At 35.8% G+C, this 27034-nt stretch overlaps 1 protein-coding gene across 3 annotated transcripts in view; it reads left to right on the forward strand.

Moving 5' to 3' along the window:
• The window catches only part of NOX4 (NADPH oxidase 4), a 143543-nt gene that overhangs the window by 98797 nt on the left and 17712 nt on the right, over positions 1-27034 (forward strand). For 2 of the 3 annotated variants that reach the window (XM_068556666.1, XM_068556668.1), the window contains 3 exons: positions 6510-6591; positions 24797-24985; positions 26470-26578. In XM_068556666.1, the coding sequence (XP_068412767.1) occupies positions 6510-6591; positions 24797-24985; positions 26470-26578 (380 nt within the window). The remainder of the gene's footprint in view (positions 1-6509; positions 6592-24796; positions 24986-26469; positions 26579-27034) is intronic. The other variant, XM_068556667.1, reaches the window with a different exon arrangement.

The raw sequence follows: 27034 nt of genomic DNA on the forward strand, positions 1-27034 counted from the left end.
AGTTAATGCCTTTTAAACTTCCATCTCAAATCCTTAACCATATTTATTCTCAACTCTTTGGTATATGTGCTTATAGACTTCTTAGATATATTGTAGATGAAGTTATCCAATACCTTAGAGAGATTGGAAAGCTGAAGAGAACTTATTATATATGATGGCTATCAACCCCTTAACTAAATGCCCATGAACGATGCTTTCACTACAGATTTGAGAAGTACATTGGTGATAGGCATTCTAGAACTCTTGAAAAGCTCTATGGTGACAGTTTGCAGGCTGAGAATGACAAACGAGAGAGGCTATCATTGGGCTTCTTGAACTCAGTGGAGATGATGAGGTCCCTGAGAGGCAGGGGTTACGGGGCAGCACTTAACTGATAAAGTCAAGCTGGGTGTGGTTACCATTATGGGCAGCATGTCCAGAGCAGTGATCAGAATGGATTGACCTGTTGAGATCTTTGGTGTTGACTGACCATGGTGTCCTTAGGACTCAAGTAGATGGACAGCCTAGTAAAGTCTTACTTGATTTGTACAAATGAAAACTCAAAGATTGGCAAACAGAGGCATAACCTGAATCATCTCAGTAGAGAGTCACAGCCCTTCATCCAGTTCCTAGATCTGAGTCAGTTCATAGATTGTGAACACCTTTAATAAAGGGATGGTTAAGTCCCTTTGAGAAAAAACCCTTCTACATGTCAAAAATTAAACTATTAAATGATCCTCTTACCCTGTAGCCATTTGGCAGGGTGCTTGGAGCCATTTGGCAGGGTGACTGTGCGTGGGTGAAAGAAATATTCAACTTTGGGGGAACTAAATATTGACTCTAAGGTGACACCATTTTCTTAGGAACCAAAACCTTACTACAGTAGACCAGTAAGGTCTTATAGGAAGTTAATAGTTTTGGCTTTAGTCTGTATCACCATAGGCCCAGTGGGTCTTTGAATCCACCTTAATTCCAGAATGCATGAATTGAATAAATACACTTAGCCACTGTCAGAATCCCCTTATCAATATAATCTCCTTTTTTTCTCCTCTTTTGTATTTTTTTTTCATAATTTACTCTTGGTGTTTTGTACTTCTAGGTAAAAAGGAACATTTCTCATGTCTTATTGTTAGTCCTAAATTTACCTCTTCATCCATGCCATTGTTTCTTCTTTAACTCCAATAGGTAGACCCCATTCTTTTGTATTTGTATAAAAGTTGTCGAAGTGTATGTGTTTGAAGAGCTCGCCTCCAGTCCCTACCTCACTAACCAGAACATGGACTTGACCAGCTTACTTTCTTCTGTATAATTTCCTTTCCAAAGAAAAGGATGTCTTTGGGAACTATTGATATTATTGGGTTTTTGTGATACAGTAAATGGAGTGGGTAGAAAATGACTAGAGAAGTGAGAGAGAAGAATTTTCATTGGAAGGGATTAAGTTTCATTTTTTAAAAAAAGAGCAAGAAGAAGAAAGAACAGGAAGTTGAGTGTAGAAAGGAAAGTTAGGAGAGAAAAAGAAAAATGAAACAAGTACCTGTTCTTCCTAACATGAAAATACAAGTTAGAGGCCCTTAGGGGATAAACTCTGCCTTGCAGTAGAGAATGTTGAGATAGACAATCAGTGGAAGGAGGGTTAAGAGAGTTTAAGACGTTTGTGGACACTTCGAATATAATCTCTTCTCGCTCCAACTCACCTTCCCATGTATTAATGGTCAGTTTTTGGGCAATTCTATAAAATTAGAATAGCTTTATTATCTTTTGATGAATAGCTTGGCACTATGCACAAAGACCAAGCCACCTGGATTCCAGTTATTGTCAAGTTACTTTTTTTTCATGACATTGATCACCTACTGCACCTTCTACATATTTATGTGTTAAATTATCATCATTGGACCAGTCTTTTCATAAAACAATGAATAACTTTTGAAGTAGATGCTGATTCATTATCAACAGATTTGAGTGTTTTCATGTGTTCAGTGAAATTGTTATGGCTTCCAGGGTGGATGGCAAAATACAAACACTTTGTTCAAGTTGCACGTTCATCATCAACTTTCTTGAAAAAGACAAATAAATTTAATATTTACTTTTATTTTTAATTTTTTTAAATGTTTAGTTATTTATAAATTATTTTATTTACTTATTTTGGCTGCACCGGGTCTTAGTTGCGGCATGCAGGATCTTTAGTTGCGGCATGCGGACTTCTTAGTCGCAGCATGCAAACTCTTAGTTGCGAGCTCTAAGTACAAAGTGGAGGTCTGTCAAGCCCACCTGTTGCAGGTTGGGTTCACCAGAAACTGATTCTGAGAATAATTTGTGAATATAAAATGCTTATTAGGGATCAACACCTGTGAAGGGAAGAGGAAGGCAGTGAAATTGGGTAGAGGAAGAACTTGAACCACCATGTAGTCTCTATGAAGCCTCAGCCAAAGTGGCAGGAAGTTTTGGAGGAAATTTTGCCCATCAGAGTTGCCCGTGTACAGCTAAACTACCCCTGCCTTGTTCAGTCACTGGATTTGAGCTGTTCTGGGAAAGGCATTTCCCCTGCACCTAAGGCAGACTCTGAAGTAACTGACAGCTGGAGGCGACCTGCTGACTGTGCTGTTTGCTTTTTTTCTTCCTTATTATTATAGTGGTAGAGAGAAGACTTTATTTTTTCTCATTCCAAGAATATATATGCATACTGTTTGTTGTTGCTATGCAAATTTTTATTGCTTTTGTTACATTCTGCATGTTGGGGAGGATTGCAGATTGCCTATTTTCCACTAAAGGGAAAATAAAGAATTTGAGTCACCGTAAAAGTACAAAAAAGTTTGTTAAAATTGGAAAGAGTATTTTAGTTTTCTCATCTTTGTTTTCAAATAAATAAGTATATCGTCTCACAGTTGGTTGTCCAGGGAACCCAAATTAATGTAATTGTGTGCAGCATGTCATCCAGGTCTGGTTGCCTGAGAATCCTTTTGTTCATTGAATGAGAGAAAGAAACAGTGGGTGAAAGGCTACAAAAGCCTGTGTTAATTAAGATATATCCCCTACTGGTAGAAAATTATGGTCAGACATTATCACATCATTAGTCAACTCATCAAAATATCACTTTGCAGAAAATCCTCTGGTTCTTTTCAGTGGCTTTAATGAAATTGTTCTAAGAAGCCCTGTGAAAGGACTGAGCTCTAGTTTTTGGGTAACTGCCATTTTCTTAAGAAACAGACTTTGGGCCTACTGAGAAAGCAGATCAGCTGGTGTGACATTTTACTCTAAGAAAAGAAGCATTATTTTAGAATTTTTGCTATTTAACAAGGAAACGTCAATTTATTTTGGTCTTTTCCTTAGCATCAGATAAAGAATGGGATGCTAATTAAATAGCTGAAATTTAGGAGACTAAAGAAGGATTAATGTAAGCATTTGAAACAATTTTTCATTCACTTGGACTTTTCTAAAGATAATTTGTATCATTTATTTTTATTCACATAAAGAAAAAAAAGCAATCATTATACTTTTATGGGAAAAAGTTAATTATTCTCATTTAGGAATTTATAAATATGGTATAAAAATAGAAAATCTTAAAAGGACAGTTTTAAGGTACTGTGTATATTTTCTGTTTGTGTATATGTGAACTTTTTTTTTTTTTGACAGTCGTACTAGCTACTCAAGAGTCTTCATGTTCACTTGGTATTCCTTGAATTTATGATACTCAGATTAAAGGATGCTACAGATGTAGGAATACTAATTATAGATTTCATAGTTTGGGTAGCTTAATAAATGATCTCTTATTTGCTACTTTTGCTGTGTGTGTAGGGGGTGGTTTTTTGTTGGTTTTTTAGTCCTATCAGTATAATGTCATCTCCAGAGATTTTCTTCCAGATTTACAATCAAGTGAGTTTTATGATTATATAAGAAAGGATAATCTATAGCTGTATTATATTATGGTTATTTTTATTAATAATTCTGGTTTTCCTTTGCATTTAAATCAGTTTGGGAAACAGTCAGTAAAACTTGAACTGATATTAATTTTCAGCACCCAAGGCTATATCATATTGAATATAGCTGTTTGATTGAACAGTCCTTTACTTGATGTGTAAAGTTCATATTTGCTGTTGGGTTTTGGTTTTATTTTTTCAAGACCCATTTTAGGAAAGGCATAAATGGGGGGCAAAAGAAGGAAAAAGAGAAACACTGCAAATCACTCATTTAATGGGATGCTACGTAAATTGGCAAGTAGACTGAAAAGCATGGGTCATGTCGTCAGAAAAATTGACTAGTCGTTCATTGAAATAATCATTAATTTTGTTGATGAAAAATAGCAGCATATCAGTTAATAATAGAATTTAATTTTAAAAAATATGAACTCAAATTAAAGAGTAAGTGTGCCTAAAGGAGAAAAAAATAAAGTATGCTTTCTTGGATTTGTAGACTGTAGGATACAGCCACCTCTGTTTGAATTTTCTTAGTTCCTCTCCAAGCGTATTGTAAGAACTGTCAGAGTGGTGAAAACAGAATGCAGAGTAGAGGTCAGCTAAACATCTGATTCGATCTATTTTAATAAATATGAGGATAAAATCCACATCCCGCTTCTCAGCCATACTTGGTAACCCCTGTACTCACAAATGTTTAACGTCTGGCTATTCAGTAGCCTGGAAAGGGTGAGTCATCATCAAGTGTAGATTTTCAGTATTTTGTGGAAATTGCTCACCTTCTGTTAGTGATGGATTTACTGCAGTGCAGCGTTTCAGCTTTGTACTCTGTTCTCAGCCTGATGGTGTGACTCTGTCAAGGCTGGAGTACAGGTCCCCTGGCTTTTTATGGTTGATCGATGACCAGTGGGGCTCTTCTAAAAGGCATTAAGGTTGACCTTGGCAAACAGTTTTCTGTATCCAGTAAAAATGGAAATCAGAAATAGTCTTTCAACAAATATTTATCTAACACTTTAATAAGTATCATCAGATAGTGTTCTGCATCCTGGTGCCACAATACCCGTCTACTAGGAGGAGGGGGAGGGGTGGATAGACGAATGTATATAACAGTAAAAATGTAATATGATAGATTCTATGAGAGCGTAGCACAGAGTGTACTAGGAGTACCCAGCAGGGCCATCTATTCCAGATTTGGCAGGAAGAAAGAAAGAAAGAGGAGGGATCAAGGAAGCCTTCCCTAGGGATGACTCTAGAGATAGTGACTATCTAATCCTAGAAATGTGGGATCAGTGTTAAAGTGATAGATTACTCTATCAGTGCAGATAGCTTTTCGTTATAACTATTTCTAAGGTAGAACTGAGGATTCTTCCTTTCTCCACACTCCTTTTTTTCCTTCTCTTCTTTTCCGTTTCCTGTCTCACTTCTTCCCTCCCTGTCTCTTTCTCTTCCTCTTTCTTTTCCTCCCTTTCTCCCTCTTTCTTTCATTATGAATTCATGAGTATAGGATTGTATTAATCAAATTCTTGGTTCATGACCCACTGTCATCATTGGACAATTTCTGGCTCTCATTCATTCATTCATAAACTGATTTATGATGCTATAATGAATACATATGACTTTATTAACAATTTCTTTCACCTGCCTTTTTGCTTTTCTCCTATTTCATCCCCTCACTCCTTCTAAAAGGTAACCATTGTCCTGAATTGTTTATATCATCCCTTTTTTCACTGGTTTTCTTTGTTTCATATATAACATACCCAAATAACACATTGCTTAGTTAGTTTTTAACTCAACAAAAAATAATATTCTTGTATATGTAATCTGCTGGTATTTTTTTCACTCAACATCATACTAATATGATTCACTGTGTTTTTATTTGTAACTGAATTCATTGTTTCACTTCAACGAATATTCTATTGTGTGAATATACCACAAATTATCCATTCTCCTGTTTCTAGGCAATTGAGTTGTTTCCATTTATGTTGTTCTGACCAGTGCTGCGATGACTATTCTTTTTCTTGCTGCCTGAGACATATTTGAAAGTTTCTGCAGAGTATATACCTAGGGAAGGAAATATTGGCTCATAGGGTATGCAAAAGTTAAACTTAAAAGATAATACTGAATTGTTTTCCAAAGCTATTGCACCAACTTGCATTTCCACCAGAATTACATAAGAGCTTATGTTGATACAATCCTAACACTTGGTCTTGTGAGATTAATTTCTGTCAATTGAATGCCACATAATGTGAATGCTATCTTATGGTGTGTGGTTTTAATTCTCATTTCCCAGGTTACTAATGAGTTTGTGCATCTCTTGGTATATTTATTGGTCATATATATTTCCTCTAACCTTTCAATTATAAGATTTTAGTATTAGTTTATACTAATGAATACTTGCTATTTTTATATATGCAGTTGTTATGATATCTTAATTAGAAAAATAGGCATAGTCATTAAAGTGAAATAAAAACCTATTTTGGTAGTACATAAAATGGTGGGTAAATTTCTAATACAAGATATGCAGTCAAAATAGTTAAGAAATTAAAAGAATAGGAAATAATTCTATTTTGAAATTATTTTATGACTTTTTTCATAGCCTGTTGTTTATTTTTCTTTTGACAGAACGATTTCGAGATTTACTACTTCCTCCATCTAGTCAAGACTCCGAGATTCTGCCCTTCATTCAATCTAGAAATTATCCCAAGTAAGCAATAGGAGTTCCCTAGGTATTGTGAAGGGAATGGGCGTAGTGATGGGCGAGCTTTGGGAGGGCAAAGAAAAAATGTTTCCTTTTCAGGATTTCTGAAAAGGCCTGAAAAACCTAACCTAACTAACTAGAGCATCTCCTGCACTATAATGTCTCAGGCTCTTCACAGCTAATCCCTCATCTGGTTTCCTGTTTTCTATCCTTTAAATGTAAGGATTTATTTATATATGTATATATATATATATTTTTTAACATCTTTATTGGAGTATAATTGCTTTAAAATGGTGTGTTAGTTTCTGCTGTATAAGAAAGTGAATCACTTATATATATACATATATCCCCATATCTCTTCCCTCTTGTGTCTCCCTCCCTCCCACCCTCCCTATCCCACCCCTCTAGGTGGTCACAAAGCACTGAGCTGATCTCCCTGTGCTATGCGGCTGCTTCCCACTAGCTTTCTATTTTACATTTGCTAGTGTATATATGTCCATGCCACTCTCTCACTTTGTCCTAGCTTACCCTTCCCCCTACCCATATCCTCAAGTCCATTCTCTAGTAGGTCTGCGTCTTTATTCCCGTCTTGCCACTAGGTTCTTCATGACCTTTTTTTTTTTTTTAGATTCCATGTATACGTGTTAGCATACGGTATTTGTTTTTCTCTTTCTGACTTACTTCACTCTGTATGACAGACTCTAACTCCATCCACCTCACTACAAATACCTCCATTTCGTTTCTTTTTATGGCTGAGTAATATTCCATTGTATATATGTGCCACATCTTCTTTATCCATTCATCTGTTGATGGACACTTAGGTTGCTTCCATGTCCTGGCTATTGTAAATAGAGCTGCAATGAACACTGTGGTACATGACGCTTTTTGAATTATAGGTTTCTCAGGGTGTATGCCCAGTAGTGGGATTGCTGGGTCGTATGGTTGTTCTATTTTTAGTTTTTTAAGGAACCTCCATACTGTTCTCCATAGTGGCTGTATCAATTTACATTCCCACCAGCAGTGCAAGAGGGTTCCCTTTTCTCCACACCCTCTCCAGCACTTATTGTTTGTAGGTTTTTTGATGATGGCCATTCTGACTGGTGTGAGATGATATCTCATTGTAGTTTTGATTTGCATTTCTCTAATGATTAATGATGTTGAGCATTCTTTCACGTGTCTGTTGGCAATCTGTATATCTTCTTTGGAGAAATGTCTATTTAGGTCTTCTGCCCATTTTTGGATTGGGTTGTTTGTTTTTTTGATATTGAGCTGCTTGTAAATTCTGGAGATTAATCCTTTGTCAGTTGCTTCATTTGCAAATATTTTCTCCCATTCTGAGGGTTGTCTTTTGGTCTTGTTTATGATTTCCTTTGCTGTGCAAAAGCTTTTAAGTTTCATTAGGTCCCATTTGTTTATTTTTGTTTTTATTTCCATTTCTCTAGGAGGTGGGTCAAAAAGGATCTTGCTGTGATTTATGTCATAGAGTGTTCTGCCTATGTTAATAAGTGGTTTTCAAAATAACCACATGCTAGATATGATTTCAGGAATTTATTCTTCTTTAGCATCTTGATAACTCTTTCTTAAATGGGATAGACTTTTTCTTAGATGCCACAAGTGTATTAATTGATTGAAGCAGTGTGCCTCATCTTCCCAGAGAATAAGGAAGTACCAGGCTTTTATTAGGTATTCTCTTCCCTAAAAGCTGATGTATGCTGCTATCTTGATCCTTCCTGTGGAAGCTTGGAGTACCCTCTACTTTTTGAGTAATCTGACTCTCTTTACTAGCTAGTATGCAACAGGCTAAAGAATGAATAAACTGTTATCTGAAATAGAAAAAACGGTCACCAAATTAAAGAATTAGAGCTTGGCTTACACATATTTAATCAAAACTCATCATGATGCTAAATGATTCATTCTTTGCTCAGTTTGGCAGTTTATTCAAGTATTTACTGAACTTCACCTGAGTTAGTTTTTCCCTGATTACATAGCTATGATAATATTTACTTAATTCTGGTCACAAAATAAATATATAATCTGAATTATCTGTTCATTGTTTCAGATATTAATCCAGGTTTAATCTCTAGCAATAATCTTCCAATCTCCTCCCAGTACTCACAGGGACATACATGTGCCTGGACAAGCCTTGCATGGGTACATTACTCATGTTCATGTTGGCAGGGAGCATGGAGGTGCCTGAAGAGATCCATGCATGTCTATCAGTGTTTTTGCCCACAGCTGCTATTTGCAGGGGCCAGTGATACTTGCTTTTCTGCCTCTTAGGCTTACTGTCTGACTGACACCATTGTTTAAAGGAGACTTACAATGGTTTCTCAGCTGGTAATCTGTCTGCAGTCTAGGTTTCCTTAGCTGTATCATTTTACAAGTATCCTTCTTGTTCTTAGATTTCTTTTCTGATAGTGATGTGATCCATTCTAATATTTAACAGACATCATGTGACAATCCTTTGTCAGTGTCTAACCCTTGGAGTAGATATACTTTTTGACATCTGCAGATTAAAGAAATAAAAATCATCCATTGATGCCACACATACCGTATTACGGCAGTTAAGTGTGCAGACTCTGAAGCAGATTGCCTTCCCTGCTGACTTGGTGACCTGGGTGACCTAACCCTCTGTGCCTCAGTTCCACCTGTGTGAAAGGAGGAAGATAATAATACTTACCACTCAAGCATGATGCAAAGATTAAATGAAGTAATAAAAAAATATTTTGAACTGAGCTTGACACATAGTAAATACTGCATTTTAGCTGCAGATGTTATTTATTGCTATTTATTTAAAATTGCATCTAGAATTAACTAGATTTGCATGTTTCCAAACACCGTAGGAAATAGGTTGTTCATTTATCTTGCAGGATAGCTTTTATGCCAAGATACTTTCGTCAACCCACCCTTATTAATATTTAGGGAAGTACTATTTATTCAATATTTCTAAATTACTGTGAGATGCTGATGTGAGGCACTGCTTAGGTGACCACTTAACATCTTTATGAGCTTCAGTTTTCTGAACTATCAAATGAAAATATGCTAATTAAAGGTTTCTGGGGCTGAAAAGATTTACATAAAATTCTGGATTAAATACAATTAGTTTATTTAAGTTACAGAATATTAAGCATTTTCATCTTCCCATAGCTGATTTAATGTCTAGTTTGGCAGAATTTTAGGAGATGCTGGGGGACAGAGAAAGGATAATATAATTCTGTTTGTGCTGTGCCTAGGCAGTGTTGAGTTGGTCCAGGGAAGGGCATAGGAGCAAGAACTCTGTGTGTGTAAACAATGCCCACTTAAAGAATGTTGCGGTAGAAGAGAAAGTTGTGGTAAGGGCCAATTAGTAAATACAAGTGGGCAGGGAATCTGTGTGTCTAGACCTAATTTAAACTAATTTTGTATTATTCATGGTTTTTAATACTCTCATTTTTTCTCTCATTTATATTCACTCTCAGATATACTCTCATTTATTCATTATTGAAGATAACTAAAAGTCAAGGAATTTGTAATTTTGTGACACACAAAGATTTCTAGAAAGCTGAAAGTTTAATCAAACCGTTAGTATTTGTTGCTTTTATTCACAATGCAGTATACCTATTTATATTAAGATTTTTTTTTTTAGTAATTGTTTGAGAGTTTAATTTATTTGTATCTCGTTAAAATTTCAGCAGCCAGATCTGCTTTATAGTAAATGACATTATGTTTTTATATTAGTAAACATAGAATTGGCTGCTGAATTCTACCAGATAAGTTTTTGGCACTTACAGATATAACCATATTATTTTTTTTTTAACATCTTTATTGGAGTATAATTGCTTTACAATGTTGTGTTAGTTTCTGCTGTATAACAAAGTGAATCAGCTATATGTATACATATATCCCCATATCCCCTCCCTCTTGCGTCTCCCTCCCACTCTCCCTATCCCACCCCTCTAGGTGGTCACAAACCACCGAGCTGATCTCCCTGTGCTATGCGGCTGCTTCCCACTAGCTATCTATTTTACATTTGATAGTGTAAATACGTCAGTGCTACTCTCTCACTTCGTCCCAGCTTACCGTTTCCACTCCCCGTGTCCTCAAGTCCATTCTCTACCTCTGCGTCTTTATTCCTGTCCTGCCTCTGGGTTCATCAGGACCTTTTTTTTTTTTTTTTTTTTGATTCCATATATATGTGTTAGTATACGGTATTTGTTTTTCTCTTTCTGACTTACTTCACTCTGTATGACAGACTCTAGTTCCATCCACCTTACTACAAATAACTCAATTCCGTTTCTTTTTATGGCTGAGTAGTATTCCATTGTATATATGTGCCACATCTTCTTTATCCATTCATCCGACGATGGACACTTAGGTTGCTTCCATGTCCTGGCTATTGTAAATAGTGCTGCAGTGAACATTGTGGTACCTGTCTCTTTTTGAATTATGGTTTTCTCAGGGTATATGCCCAGTAGTTGGATTGCTGGGTCACATGGTTGTTCTATTTTTAGTTTTTTAAGGAACCTCCATACTGTTCTCCATAGTGGCTGTATCAATTTACGTTCGCACTACATTAAGATTATTCTGATTCTTTTACTGACTCATTGAATATAGACTCCATTTGTGAGAAATACATTTTAAGAGCTAAAATGTGGGTTAAGAAGTGACTTATTTGCCCTATATTACGTGGTGTTACAGAGTGATATTTACAGAGGATAATGTAGCTGACCTTCTTTAAGTGAGACTCACTCTACACTGGTTAATATAGGCTGATGAATGGACTGTGGTAATTTGGATTGGGGGTGGGTTCTCTAGTGAGCATAGTGTCCCTATAATCTTGAGCATCTTATCGAGACACCTAACAGATAATGAAACACGGAAAAGGGTGTCTTTTATTTAGGGAAAATATTCGTGAAGAGAACTGACTAGTTCTTGAAATGTGTGTGTACGTGTGTTTTTTAAGGGAAAGCCATTTTTTAAAAAATGTTACCTGCGATGGTGCTGGGGAACATTGTTCTAAAATATAATAATGCTAATTAGTCACATTCTTACATTCCTGAATTCAAAGTTGACCCATTGCCAAAACCGGGCACATCCATTCTCATCAGAATGTCATAGAAGACGCTGCACCACGAAAATTCGCAGAGCAGGAATAGATGTGTCAGAAATAGACAGATGAGTGAAAAGCAGGAAATGAATGCATACTTAATACAAAGTAAATATTGATTCATAGGTTAGAGGAAAGAAATGGAGATAATGAGCTTAAGTTTTGTTGCTCATTTCTTAGCTGTCATCATCGTTATTAACTGTGAAGGCTTTAGGTTTATAATGTATTTAGAATAGAGGGTAGCTATAAATATTCTTATCCTTGTAAATGCAGCTTCGGGATGTAAAATGGTTTGAAGACATTTGGCATAATTTTACTCACAAATGACTTGCAACCGTGTTGGCAATTAGGCCAGCAAAACATATTCCAATGGCTCTGAAAGTTTAATCATAATACGTATAAAAATATTGTGGAAAACAGGAATAAAATGTCACGTATCTCTATTTGGTTCTCATAAAGATCAAATTCTCTGGAATGCTTAATGTCAGAACTGTTTAGAGAGGGGAATACTATTTATGACAAAATTCAGAGCTCTTTCTTTTTGGCTTGGTTTGCCACCAGAGGACAACCTTGATTATTTGGACAATAAAAGCAATGTCTCAACTCAATGTCATTTCCAATGGGCTGTTTAAAAATGGCTTAGAACAGTGATATTGAGTAATATACTTAAATTGCAGAGCCTCAGATGACCTTTCCAGATGTCATCTATTCTCCAAATTGTCTTCCTTTCTCTTCCCAAAGAAAGTTTTGAGTTCCTCTTCTTCCAGAGACCCTCCCTCCCACTTCAGTAATTTTTGTTCAATCTGCACATTTGTAATATATTTGTTACCTGAGCGAAGTTATTCTCACTCATAATAAAAAATAGCAATATTTAACACTTTTTACATGCCAAGATTGTGTTATGTGCTTTATATGCATTATTTCATTTAATCTTTAGCATCCCCTATGAGTTAGGTAGGACCATTTTCCCAACTTTACAGATTTTACAGATTAAGGGACTAAAATTTAAAGGGGTTAAGTGACTTATCCAAAGTCACATGGCAGAGCTGGGTCTCAAACCCAGGTCTGTTTGGCCCCCAAATTATACCTAATTGTGCTATACTGCCTCTCATTTATTCATCTGTCCATTTTTCCATTCTTCAAATATTTATTGAAAAACTACATGCACCAGAAGCAGTCATAATTACTGAAAATACAAAAATGATTAGGACATAGTATATGGCTTTGAGGGACCTAGAGTCCCATGGGGGAAAAGTAGAATCAAAGTTTAATGGAGAAATTAATTATAACAATATGATAAGTCTTATAAATTATAGAGAAGTACTAAATTCAATGGGAGAAGAGAAGATAAAGTGCCTTCCTGTCTAGGCAATTCATGTAAAGTTTAATTTTCCCTTTGGGGAAAATCTTGACAAGTGCTATGGAACCAGATGAAGAGGCTTTTTATAGATGGAACAAAGAGCATAACAGCATATGGAACCGTGAAAGTGGGTGGTTCATTGAGAGATCGTATTTCATATTCAGGGGAGAAGTGATAAAGGATCAATTCTGTCATAATAGTAATAGGGAAAAGCAGATAGATGTCTGAGAATGTTAGGAGGCACAGTCAGCAGAATGGGATGATTATTGGGCAAAAAGAAGAGGGGGGAGAGGATGAAAGGGTGAGGGGAGGGAAGGGAAGAGGAAGGACTTCAAGGAAGGAATTCAAGCAGTTTCACTTGTATCGCATGCTGGCTTACTGTCCCCATGACTGAGGACAAGAGGGAGGTCTTTCTGAGCATGATTTTTTTTCCCTCTCTTTCAAATACAATATTAGCACTACAGGAAAAACTCCCTGTTTCTCCTTTACTCTCACATACCATACTTCTAACACCAGGTACGTGGGAGTTTTTCCCGCACCAGCCAATTCTTTGATACCAGATGGGTGTCTGGCAATTCAATTCAATTCTGACACTCACCAGAGTTAGTTGCAGACCCTACAGGTTAAGGGTTCAGTCCCATATGATTGCTCACTCCCACTTAAGATGCCAATCACAAGTAGTAGGTTCCCAAGTTACTTACAGCTTCTGCCCAAATTAGCTACAAGTCAGGGTTCCCATGACCCTCTTCTTGGATTCTGTCCTTCGCTCACAGAACTCAGGGAAACACGTAGGGATTTATTATACAACAAAGGATATGAAAAAGCATACAGATGAACAGCCAGATGAAGAGATACATAAGGCGAAGTCTGGAAGGGTCCCAAGTGCAGGAGATTCTGGCCCCGTAGAGTTGGCGTGCACCACTCCCTTGGCATGTAGATGTGTTCATCAACCTGGGAGCTCTCTAAACCCCTTTTTGTGGAGGCTTCGTCACAGAGGCATGGTCAGTTATTAACTTCATTTCCAGCTACTCTCCCCTCTCCAGAGAATAGGGAGGTGGAGCTGAAACTTCCAAGCTTCTAATCATGGCCTGGCATTTCTGGTGACCAGCTGCATCCTGGAGCCCACCAAGAATTGTCTCATCAGAACAAGAGACATTCCTAGAATCAGGAAATTCCAAGAATATAGGAACTCTGCGTCAGATGCGCCTATCATGGAGGAAATTACAAAGGTCTTAGGAGCTCTGTGTCAGGAATAAGAGTCAAAGACTAAATACTAGAATAAAAGATTTTCCTAGTACCCATATGCACAAGAGTTTAGGAGCTCTGTGTCAGGAACTAGGGATGGGTGGGGTAGATAGATAAGTACCTTCCCTCTAATGTTGCTTTGAGGAACACACAGTGCCTGGCATAATTCTACCTCGTAAAGCTTTGTGATTGTTAAATAAAATGATGTAAAGTACTTGAGCTTTTGCAAATGTGAATTCTCATTAGTATCCCAATTCCCAGCTCTATTCTATCTTTTCCCAAAGCTATGCCTCACCTCAGGGCAGGGTGGTGAGGTTCTACCCCATGGTCTGCTTTAGTGTCTTCATTCCAGTCTAGATCCTGCCAGAATGGATATGTTCTGCCCAACAATGATGGCTCTGGGTGATGGGATCTGATTGCAGAGTGATTAATCAGGAAGGGACTCTTTCTACTGTGGGCCCGCTTATGACGGATGCACAGCTGTTCTAGTAGCTTCCACAATCACAGCTAGTCATAACATTCTTCATAATGTACATAATATTAAAGGATTACTGTCTCTCATTTTCTCATCCCTAAACTTAGGTTTTCTTTTATTTAGTAGATGATATTCCAACACCTGGCTGGCAGGAGATCTAAAAAAATGGATATTTTTAGGATTCTTAATTCTTGAATATTTTCCAATCTAGGCAAGCATAATGTCGAAAGTAAGCTGATCTATCCATAGATAGTAGGTCCCAGCCCCTGGGCTGGGATTCACAAGTAAAAACCCTGCCATCAGGACTGCAAAAGCAAGGTGGACCACCAAAAAGAAAAACACTGAACAATTCTACAAAAACTGAGGCACTGCTGAAATTGTGAAGATTCTGCTCAGACATATAAGTCAAAGAACTCTGTTAGTGCAAGACTAATGGACAAGGAATAAGGATGCGTCAGTGCCGAGTGAGAGAATAACTGGTTCTGGACTCACATAAGAACTGGTTCAAGGATGGGGCCAAGATGAACCTATAGCTGGGAGGTCAGGCAGCTGAAATCTTAGAACAAGTTGACGAAGTAAACACTTTCTAGGAGATTAAGTTAAGCATATTGGATTCTCCATCTACTGCCTCTGAGAGCTATTTACCCTCTTTGTTCTGCCTTATCTTGCATTGTCAGCTGTCACATATCTTCTCAGACATCAGCTGTTTTTAGTTTTTTTAATTTTTTATTTGTCTTTGACTCAGAAATTGTCTATCAGTTGAGAGAGAAAGTGGCCTGAAGTTCTTCCCTTGTTAAAAATCTTAAAATCCTATCTTAACATCCTTGGATAGAAACAACCTCCTTTTTGCATATATAGCTCCTCAACAATATTCTCAGCTCTAGAAGAGTGAGATATTATCAAAGTTAAGCCATGATTTTAGAAACAGTTTATGAGCCTATAGTAAAAATGAATATTAAAAAAGCAGTTAAAAATTAATCAATTCATAATGGTTATGGTAGTATAATTTTGATAATATACTTGTTTTATGGGAACTTCTTGCCAAAGAAGTTTTCTCTTTGCGACCCCTAAATTAATTAACGGTTTCTGTTGGAAAATCTTGATTAAATGATTCAGAACTACAAGAAACAGACATCAATCAAAGCAGTTTTTCGAACAATGTTGCTTTTATTTATGCATGAGATTGTATTATGTATTAATTACTCACTCGTTAACTACGGAGATTTCTTAGCCCTCTACTGGTGAAGTTTTCTTCCTTAAGTTGTTCCTAAAGTCTAAGCAGTGTGGACCACTACCCACCACCTCCCACCAAGTCTTAACTTAAATGTTAAGGGCCTGCCTGGGTCACCATATTTAAAATCCCCACCTGCACCAGCTCACTCTCTATCCTCCTTACCTGCTCTTCTAGCACCGTCAATGTCACATGGGATATTGTTAGAAACAAAGTTCTCAGACTTTACCCCAGACTTACTGACCCAGAAAATCTGGGGGTGGAGGGCAGCACTCTGTGTTTTAGCAAGCCCTCCAAACAATTCTGATGCACACTAACATTTGAGGACCATTAGAGAAAGAAAGATTTCAAAGACTTTCTCAAGCTTTTTAACTCCCTCCCACTCCTTGTTGTTCTTATTGATATGATTACTTCCTGGGAATGGAATAGTCTAAAACTGCAACTGTCCTTTCCAGGGAAACAGTTAATCACATTCACCTTTTTCCCAGAAACAACTGTTATATGAAGGCTGGCTCTGAACCCTTCCATCCTGCAAAGCAGGAATTTCCAGGAGTTCCTTGACACAATGTGCCCTTTTCATATTTTGTTTTGCCTTTATGTATTATCCCTAACCAAAATAATTTCTAATTGACTGTAATCATTAGTATGTGATCATTAAGAAGATGAGCTTTGGAGTCAGTCTTACAAGAAATTTAGTAACGCTTCTTAATAGAAAGGTGGCCTTGAGGAAATTACGTAACATTTTGAGTTTTGGTTCCCACCCCAGTAAAAGGGAGATTATACCTTCCTGTGAAGGTTGTTGTGTGAATTAGGAGTGAAGGTGTATATAGAACATTTAGGTAGGTCCTGGGTTAAATTAAATGTTCAATGAGGAGTATCTATTATTATGATACTTTATTTTAGGTTTTGGGAGGTAAGGGTCTCAGATAGTTTTTTATTTTTTTTTAAATTAGAATCATTTTTAAAGTAAAAGTTAATCAGATGAAGATAACAAAGGCAAATAATTTTCCAGAAATGTACATTTGCACCAGCATTAAATGTATGTAAATTATAACTCTTTATTATTAATAATAAAATCTAACATTTATCACACGCTTACTATATCCAGGCACCATGTTAAAATATTTTATCCAATATTTGCATTCAGCTACATAAAACAGAAACAAAGCTAAAAGTGATGAGGGCTTGTTTTTCTCATGTGACAAGAAGTACCAAGGTAAGTGATGGCTTATATTAATTCAGGGTCAGCATATTACATCTGAGGTGTCTGCAACTCCCCTTTCCTTCTCTCGATTGCAAGATGCCTCTTTCAGCTTCAGCCATTGTATTCTCTTTCCAGACAGAAGAAAGAAGAGCAGAGGGCATAACAGGTGCAGGCAAGCTGAGTCAGCGTCCTCCTTTTCAAGGAGCTGCTCAGAACCCCAACCCCAAACGTCTTACATCTTATTACCCTAAAGTGGGTCTTATGTCTTTGTAAGAAAGGGTGGGAAATATAGTCATTTTTTTTTCTTAAGTGGATACATTACTGTAACGCCACCACCAATTGGGAATAAGGGAGAGAAAACAGATAAAGGGTAGACAACCAGTGGTCTTTACCTTGCCTGAATTATCTCATTTAATCCTTACAATAACCAGTGAGGTGTGTATTATTTACATCACCTTCTGTTTACAAAGAGTGTAATTGAGGTACAAAGTGATAGGTAACTTGCTCAAGGTTACACAGCTACTAGCTGGTGAAGCCATGATTTAAACTCGATTTAGAGCCTACATTCTAATTTACTATATTACTATATAGTAAACACATAGTTTTATTCATCTTCCTTAAATTTTCTTTAATAACTCTTTTAAGTTGCAATTTTCCCTCCTACTTGGATTTTAAAAGGCTATTTTTTGCTGTTAAAATCTCTGTACTGAAAGTAATTGCTGTGAAAGTTTTGAGAACAGAAAATTTTACCCTACTGTGAGCATTCTCCCCTCTAGTGAACGAGGTTGCAAGCGTATTGTCTCTAAATTAAAGGCAAATGAACGTGTTGAGCATATTTTATTCTTTCAGTACTTCTTTCAACCAAAATTTTTTAGTGCCTATTGTATGCCAGCAACTGGAGATAACGACTGAGCTAAACTATTTTAACAGTGTCCTGCTTTTCCTGGGTTTTTGAGTTAGTAGTAAAACCCAAGGAGGAAATCTGGTGATTCCTAGACAATAGGGCTAGCTGTATTTATAAAAATATGTTTTATTTTTATGGCATTTTATTGTTTTCAAAGCACTTTCATGTGTAGTATTTTGTTTGTTACACCCATTTATTCTATGAGTTTATCTTACTTATATAATTTACCTCTTGTTTATTAAAAGCCTCTAATCAATCAAAGAGTAAGCCTAGAAGCTAGAATGATAGAAACTTATAACAGTAGAGTGATTATTTCTTTCTCTCTGAAAAATGTGGCAGCTGGTAAGTTGTGTCACAGCTGAAATCCAGCATTTTGGGGTTCTGTTATTCCAGAATCACCTAGGGAGGAGAAAAATGATGGCAGAGGAAGGTGAGACAAAACATTAAAATCCATATACTCACAAAATATGGTAATATTACACTTAATTCCCAAAGGCTGTCTAACTTTATAGGTTGAGATTTTGTTGATGGTATTTCTGAACTCTTACTTTCTTGGATTATATTTTTAAATATAGTTCTGTGTCATTGTTTTGGTTTTGATTTCAGAGTCTACAGTTATATGTATGTATATATATATATATATGTATATGACATTACTTGCCTGTCTTCCTTTTCAACCACTTTTTTTTTTCTGTTGGTATTTAGTGATCATTTTTCTACAATAGTTATTCTCTGTCTCCTGGTAATGCTGATATGAATTATGTGTGATTTTATTTGCATTCCTTATTGATTGTACAATTTTGGGGAAGATTCACATTCAGGTAGCAGACATTACCCTCCAGATCTTGAAATAACTGAATCACCACTTTCTATAAAGTCTCGAAGAAGATAATATTCACAGAATACAAAAGAAAAATAGAGGGAAAAATCTCACTTTATTATCAACATTAACGGAATTCTCTGGAAAGACGCATTAGAGAAGTGCTTCTCAGACTTTAATGTGTTTACAAACCACCCAGAGGCCTTAATAAAACACAGATTCTGATTCAGTAAGTCTGAGGTTGGATCTAAAATTCTGTCTTCTAAGAAGTTCTCATATAAAATTAATGCTGTTGGTCCAAGAACCACACTTTGGATGGAAACATACCACATATTAGTCAAAGCCTAATGGAAGGCTTTTCATTCCTTTCAAGGTCAAATTTTATCACATCTGTAACCAGGGAAGAGAGGAGTGCTCAGCATGCTGAACAGAAAAGAAGAGAGTAGAATAAAGAAGTCTCTCGCCTCATGGTCACCCATCTTTGATAACAAAGGAAAATCTGAAAGCACACCCCACCGAGCTGAATTACCAATGATTAGTAACATCATATCTGTAACAATGTTTTTTCCTTAAAGTCTATTTTATCTGAACTAAGTGTTGACTGCAAATATTTTGCTTTCGAATAAATTTTCCTCCTATATCTTTATTCTTTAACTTTCAACTTTTTTGTGCCCTATTTTTTAGCTGAGTCTCTTGAAAAAACCCATGACTCAATTTTATTGTCTTATTTTAGTCTGACAGTCTTTCCCGTTGAGCTGAAGATGTTAGTTCATTTACGTTGAATTACATTCTACAGAATTATTTTGTGCTCATTTTTTGTCCCACGTTTTCTGTTTCTTCCCCTACCCTCTCTTTTTTTTTTTTTTTTTTTTGGTCTGTGAAGACAAGATGCATAATAATGACATCTTACTTCTATTTCTTAATTGAATTGAGCTCTCTACACTAATGGAAAAGAAATGACAAAACAAAATATAGCATAAATAAATCTGAGGTTTAAGAGTTTATTCACACTAAAATTAGCCAGCAACTAAGCCAGCGAGCTATACACCTTGCTTTCAGCAGGAGGATAAGTTGCCATGTGGAAAAAAGAAGAAAGCTAAGAAAGGGATGGAATGATTTGTTTGAGAAAAAGAAATTGTAAAATATTTGCACCTAAATGCAGATAAGTGGACAGAAAATAAAAAGATTCGGTTATCATCTTAATAAATAACATTCCAGATTAAATACAATTTAAAACATAGCACTCTTTGTTGGAAAGGCTGATGTAGTATAAAAGTCTAAACTAAAGATCTAAACTCAAAGTGTTTATTTTAACTGAATATATTCCCTCTAAAAGCTTTCAAAGGTAATTTTATTTTAGTGTGGCTTGCAGCTGGGTTTAAATATATGTTGGAATGGGGTGTGAAATTTGGCTAGGTGTTTTACTTGAAGATTCACTAGGGGTTGGTCAGCTTATAATTCGTGTTTCCAGTTAACTACCTAGTGTGTGCACAGTTTGAAGAGCTTGGCAGCTTTTCTTTTATATTATTTGAACTAGCTTTTGCATAGTAATAAACATTTCAAGTCACATATTAGCAGATCAAACCTAAGTTAGCCAGCACAATAAAAAAAAAAACAAAATCAAAGGGCAAAAGCAAATTCTCCTTAACTTTCTATAGGAACTAATTCCAATAGTGGGGATCCACCTATATGTTTATGTATGTGTATGTGTGTATTTAAGAGTGAAAAATAAACATAACATAGCATACTAGATGCTCAATAATAATCTTACTAGTATAGAAAGCCTAAAAATCTAAGCAGACAAACATTAGTAATTTTAATACATGTTTGATATGGTAGGAGATAAAAATAATTGCTTGGGGTCGTAATTCATAAGGAATGTCCTACCTAGATGAATAAGTGAAGTGAGTGCTAAAGCTTCTATTTGCTTCTAACATCATAGGTATTTATCCCCCAAAGTTAGAGCTGGTTTTAACAGGCCATATGTGTGATGGACAAGAGATAAGTCCTGGGCTCTGAGGAGGGTTGGAGAGCAGATCAGAGACCCCTGCAAATGGCCCAGTGGATAAACTAGAGATTAAATAGTTGGCTCGGCAGAAGGAGGTGGTAGAGATAATTGACTTATTTTGTCCTTGGTTCTGAGGGGAATTAGAAAAGAAATCTCCCCTGATATTTAGTAACCACAAGCTCCCTCTCACTTGAGTTGAAACAGTGAATTCACCATATGTATATAGCCCACTAAACACAGAGACAAAAATTTAGTTTAAAGTGATTCCAGATTCATGGCGCCCTTTTGTGGCCTGGAAGAGGAAAATTAAAATGCTCTTTTGGAGGGACACATTTTAATCCTCAAAGTATTCCTATACATGAGGCACCAAAGAGCTCGTATTTTTTAAAACATGAAACAAATCACGTTAGTAAAATTGTATATTTAAAAAGTATAAAACAAATGTTTAATATGTCAGAAGAAATAAAAGAGAGTATTAAAATAATGATTAAGAGATGAAGGACAAACAAATTTCTCAAAACACTTTTGAAAAAGAGCCAATAGACCTTCTAGAAGTGAGAGATACAATATCATAAACTTGAGCAGTTTATCGCAGCCATGGAGAGAATAATGAATTGTCAAGTAGAACTGAAATAATTATCCAGAATGCAACACACAGAGACAAAGGTATGGAAAATATGAAAGAAAGGTTGAGGTATGGTGGATGGAGTGAGAAGTTCATGCATTCCTTTACATTAGAGGTTCAAAAGGAGAAAAAGAGAGAGTGAAGGAGATGTAATATTTGAAGAAATAATAGCTCAAATTCAGGGATCTCAATGAATCTCAAGCAACATAATAAAAATAAATTCACCCTAGGAAAAATCATAATTTACTTACAGAAAGGTAAAAGCAGAGACCAACACTTAACATAAAAGTAGTCAAAAAAAAAAAAAAAAAGGGGAGGGGAAGAAACAAAAAGTTGGACAAACAGTACAGGTGATATTGTGGTACGTAACTCAACATCATTGAACTAAATTCTACAGTTCAAAGGAAAAGGCTGTCAGACTGGAATAAGAAAATGAAATAGGGCAATAAGCTGTTTTCAAGAGATTTGCTCAGAACATAAAGGTAAAGACAGGCTGAGAAGTTAAAGAAGGTGAAGAATACAGCAGAGAAATTCTAACCAAAGAAATATTGTTTCAGATAAAATAGACTTTAAGGTAAAAATATTTTCAGACATAAAGAGAGTTAATATTCAGTGAAAAAAGGGTTCAATTCATTATTTCTCTGGTTGAAAGGATTGGAATGAACTCCTTTTTTAAGAAGACAGTTTTGATTTGTTTGGTTTCATAAATAGAAATGGAGTTCATTCTGGTGGTCAATATAAACCACTTCTTAGATGTGTGACCTTGAGGAAATATTTAAACTTCTAGAACCTCAGCTTCCTAACTGAGGAAGTAGAATAATACCACTTAACTCTTGTTTAATAATTACAAATAGTTCATCTAAAGCATGTAGCACTATGCCAGTCACATAGCTCTATTGATGTCAGAATAGTCAAGGAAAAAGCTGTTGGTTTTACATTGTACTATCTTTACATAAACAGAAAGATTAGGCCTATAAATTTATTTTGGTTAGAAAAATAACCCTTGGGCTGTCTAATTTAGTTCAAAGATAGCTATTCTCTTATAAAAACGTCACTACCGCAGAGGCTTGTTATATTCTGAAATTTCATTAAAAGTAACATTACCTTTGACATCAACCCAGATAGAATATGTGGAGGAATGTCCATTTTTGCCAAACACGGGATTGATCTGAGATCAAATCAGACCTTTATAGAAATGTGTTTTGTAATCTTTAAAATACTATGAAGTTGTTCAGTTTTATTATCCACTTAATGCCAACTAAGAAAAAAGATTTGTATTTTTTACCTTTATATGCTGTTCTTTTAAATTACATTGCTAGGTTTTTAAATTTTTTTATTTTACTTTTTATTTTAATTTTAATTTTTTTATTTTTATTATCTATTTATTTATTTTTGGCTGTGTTGGGTCTTCGTTGCTGTGCACAGGCTTTTCTCTGGTTGCAGCGAGCAGGGGCTACTCTTCGTTGTGGTGCGCGGGCTTCTCATTGTGGTGGCTTCTCTTGTTGCGGAGCACGGGCTCTAGGCGTGCAGGCTTCCGTAGTTGTGGCTCGCGGGCTCTAGAGCGCAGGCTCAGTAGTTGTGGTGCACGGGCTTAGTTGCTCCGGATCTTCCCGGACCAGGGCTCGAACCCATGTCTCCTGCATTGGCTGGCAGATTCTTAACCACTGCGCCACCAGGGAAGCCCTGGACAGTTACTATTTTTTAAGAAAGTTTTTTTTTTGTAATAGGAAAAAAGCTTTAAAATTGCAGTGTTTTATATATATGGGTCTTTTTTTTAACATAAAGATATCTGGAACTAGGCAGTCCATAGAGGGTATGGCAATTTTATAGTCATCAAAGATAAGTGTTTAGACCATCAAGTCAACATTTCAGGCACCAGGAAGGAGGAAAGAAGGGGACAAGGATAGAGATGCAACTTTCAACTGAGACAGCTTCCTTCAAGGAGCCTTCCAGTTTTCCTAACTACACTTCCATTTATATCACATTAGGCAGAACATAGTCACACAACCGAAATAGATGCAAGACATTCTGGGGAATGTCGTATTTTGGCTGGGCACTTTGCTTCCCTGAATAACGTTAATGTTTTGTTACTAAGCAAGAATGAGACCTAAATGTCCATCGACAGATGAATGGATAAAGAAGATGTGGTATATATATACAATGGAATATTACTCAGCCATGAATAATGGCTCAGAATGAAATGATGCCATTTATAACAATATGGGTGGACCTAGAGATTATCATACTAAGTGAAGTAAGCCAGACAAAGACAAATATCATATGGTACTGCTTATATGTGGAATCTAAGAAAATGATACAAATGAACTTATTTACAAAACAGAAATAGACCCACAGACATAGAAAACAAACTTATGGTTACCAAAGGGGAAGGGGGGAAGGGATAAATTAGGAGCTTAGTATTAACATATACACACTACTATATATAAAGTAGATAACCAACAAGGACTTACTGTATAACCCAGGGAACTATACTCAATATTGTGTAATAACCTATAAGGGAAAATAATCTGAAAAAGAATAGATATATGTATATGTATAACTGAATCACTGGAAACTAACACAACATTGTAAATCAACTATACTTCAATCAAAAAAAAAAAGCAAGAAAGAATGGGAGGATGAATACTGAGTGAACGATTTTCAAGTTTCATTGTAGTTAAGAAGGATTTCACACACATACACACACATACACACATACATTTGAATATACTATCACAAGTAGAGTAATCAGAGATTCCTTTGAGATTGTGCTCTGGCTATTTCTATACTGATAAACCTAACCAGGGCAAGAAGAGGAACAGGGTTAGTTTCTTTTCTGTTCACATGGTAAAGGTTTCAGGAAATATTTCTGCTGCTGTCTTTACCATGGAGAATAATATTATTGAATTTAGACACAATAAAACAAGATATTTTAATTTAGTCCAATATAGTAATAAAATAGATCAAAGCTTTAACTAGTCCTTCGCTAACTATCATGGTCCTATATATATTTCCCTACACTTTAAATGAATGTTTCCCTCAAAATAGGCATGCTTTGAAACAGATGTGCTTGTGTTAATATTGACAGTTCATAAACAACACTTCTTGTTCCTTTAAGCTTATCACTATGAGAAACAATGAAATGAGGCCCGAGCCACCACAAAGCCTAGACACTAGATTTATCATGTTTGCCACATATAATAGAAATTTAACTCATTTTCACTTTTTCCACCTTTGTCTGCCTTGTCCACAGGCTCTACATTGATGGTCCCTTTGGAAGTCCATTTGAAGATTCACTGAACTATGAGGTTAGCCTCTGCGTGGCTGGAGGCATTGGAGTAACTCCTTTTGCGTCAATACTCAACACTCTGCTGTATGTCATTTTGATCCATTATGTTCGTCCAAGTAGAGAACTGTCAATATTTCAGGCAGCTCTCTTTCAGTAAGAAGTAATTCCTTCCAGAATTCTTTTACTTATTGTTCAAGGAACTCCATTTACTGACTGATAAGGGGAATAACTGAGTGATTCTCAATACGTGGTCTGTGGCTTTCAGCGTGTTCTCTTGTAGAATAACGTCAGTATCACAATTATGCATCCCTCTGTCCTTTTCCTCTGTTAAAGTCATTCCACCAGCCTCTGTTTCTTTACTTTCTCATCAGGGGCAAGTGGCATTACTAATGCATTTAGTCAACAAATATTTTTGAGCACCTATGTGCCGATTGATCTTATAGTTTCTGGTAATACAGCAATGACTAAAGAGAGTCTCTGCTCTTAAAAAGTTTACATCCAAATGGGGCAGGAAGAAAATAAACCAGTGAAAAATTCATAAATAACATTATTTCAGAAAATATTAGAACTATGATGAAGAGAAGAGAGATTAATGGGATATAGAAATAAAGGGCCCAGGTTATTTTAGAAGTATGGTCAGGGAAAGCCTTTCTGAGGAGATGACAAATGAGCACATCATTCCCTGGTCTGTTACTCAGCAAATTTATAACAGACTGAAGAATAAAAATTTCAAAGGTAAGATTGCTTAACCAGGATATACTTATTCAGTTATTTTAGTTCTAGGATTATAAGCAAAAATTAATGGACAGTAATTGTCATGAAACCCACAAACAAAATCTATTCTGTTCACTTTTCAAGAAAACACAATTTGCATTAAAAGTTTGTTTTATGAAGTACTAAAAAAGAAGTAATAAGTTGAAGTGATGTGTTTGAATGATATTTTATTTCAATTTTAAATACTTGATATAAATTTGGGACTTTTTTGGAGGTTCTTAGAAAAAAAACTATATTCCAAACCAGAAATTGTTTCTGAAAACATTTTGCAAGTTATTTGGACACCTAAAGTTTAAAAAAAGGAAGAATATTTTCTTAACCTCAAGCCTACTTCATAATTATAAGGAGGAATCCAGACTTGGAATTGTGAGTTGCTAGAATGCATTACATAGTAAGTGTTTGTGAAATCTCTTTCTTTAACAATTATTAAGAAGGGGGTAAACAACCAACTTTCTGGAATGGTTTTGGCTCATTTTGCCTGGAAGCCAGGGCAAGATGACCATTGGAGCCCTGTTGAGTGATAGAATTCGCTGAAAATAGAGAACTTTTTTTTCCTGAGATGCAGAGCTGATATTATTCTAATCCAGGAGTTTAGTTTATTGCCTTCAAATGGAAATGGGTGATATGCATATAATATCCACAAGCATGAACACTTAAATTCATGGAGTATAGCATATCTTTGAGTCAGTATATTGCATTTTAAATAAATTTGGGAGTTAAAGTAAGTGGTATGTCAGATGCTAGAATGTAAATGACTGTTTTTTCTATAGGTTGCTTACTAATGAGAAGCAAAATTTCAAGTATATAGGGATTCTTAATTTTTTTCCCATCATAATCACTATCATGTTATTTTAATTTTAAAGGGATGACTGGAAACCATACAGGCTTAGAAGACTGTATTTTATTTGGGTGTGCAGAGACATCCAATCCTTCCGTTGGTTTGCAGACTTACTATGTGTGTTGTATAACAAGGTAAAATTAGGTTTGTTTTTACTTTTGCAGCTTTCTAAATTTAAAATAAATTATTTTATCTCAAATTGTAAAAGTAATAAGTGCTCACTATAGAATAAACCAGAAAACATGCAGATAAGTTGGGAGGAGGAAAAAAAACATCCCTTAAACTTAAAAAAAAAAAAAAGAGGTAACATCTGTTAATAACTTGGTACACATCTTTTCAGATATTGGTATCTGTGAATTTGTGTGTGTATCTAGAACATGTTTTAACATGGAATGTTTTAACATAGAAATGTATGCATATGGCTGGTGATGTATGCATATAGGATACATATGCATGCAAATGTGAATGCATATGAGATTGTGACAGAGAACAGATAGAGGAAAACATCAACAGGCAATTACTATTACACCTTTCATCCTTTGTTCTAGTAGCTCTTATCTCTTATCTCTACCTTTGATATTCCAAGTTGG

The sequence above is a fragment of the Eschrichtius robustus genome, chromosome 11 (assembly GCF_028021215.1).
Source record: "Eschrichtius robustus isolate mEscRob2 chromosome 11, mEscRob2.pri, whole genome shotgun sequence".
NCBI lineage: Eukaryota > Metazoa > Chordata > Mammalia > Artiodactyla > Eschrichtiidae > Eschrichtius > Eschrichtius robustus.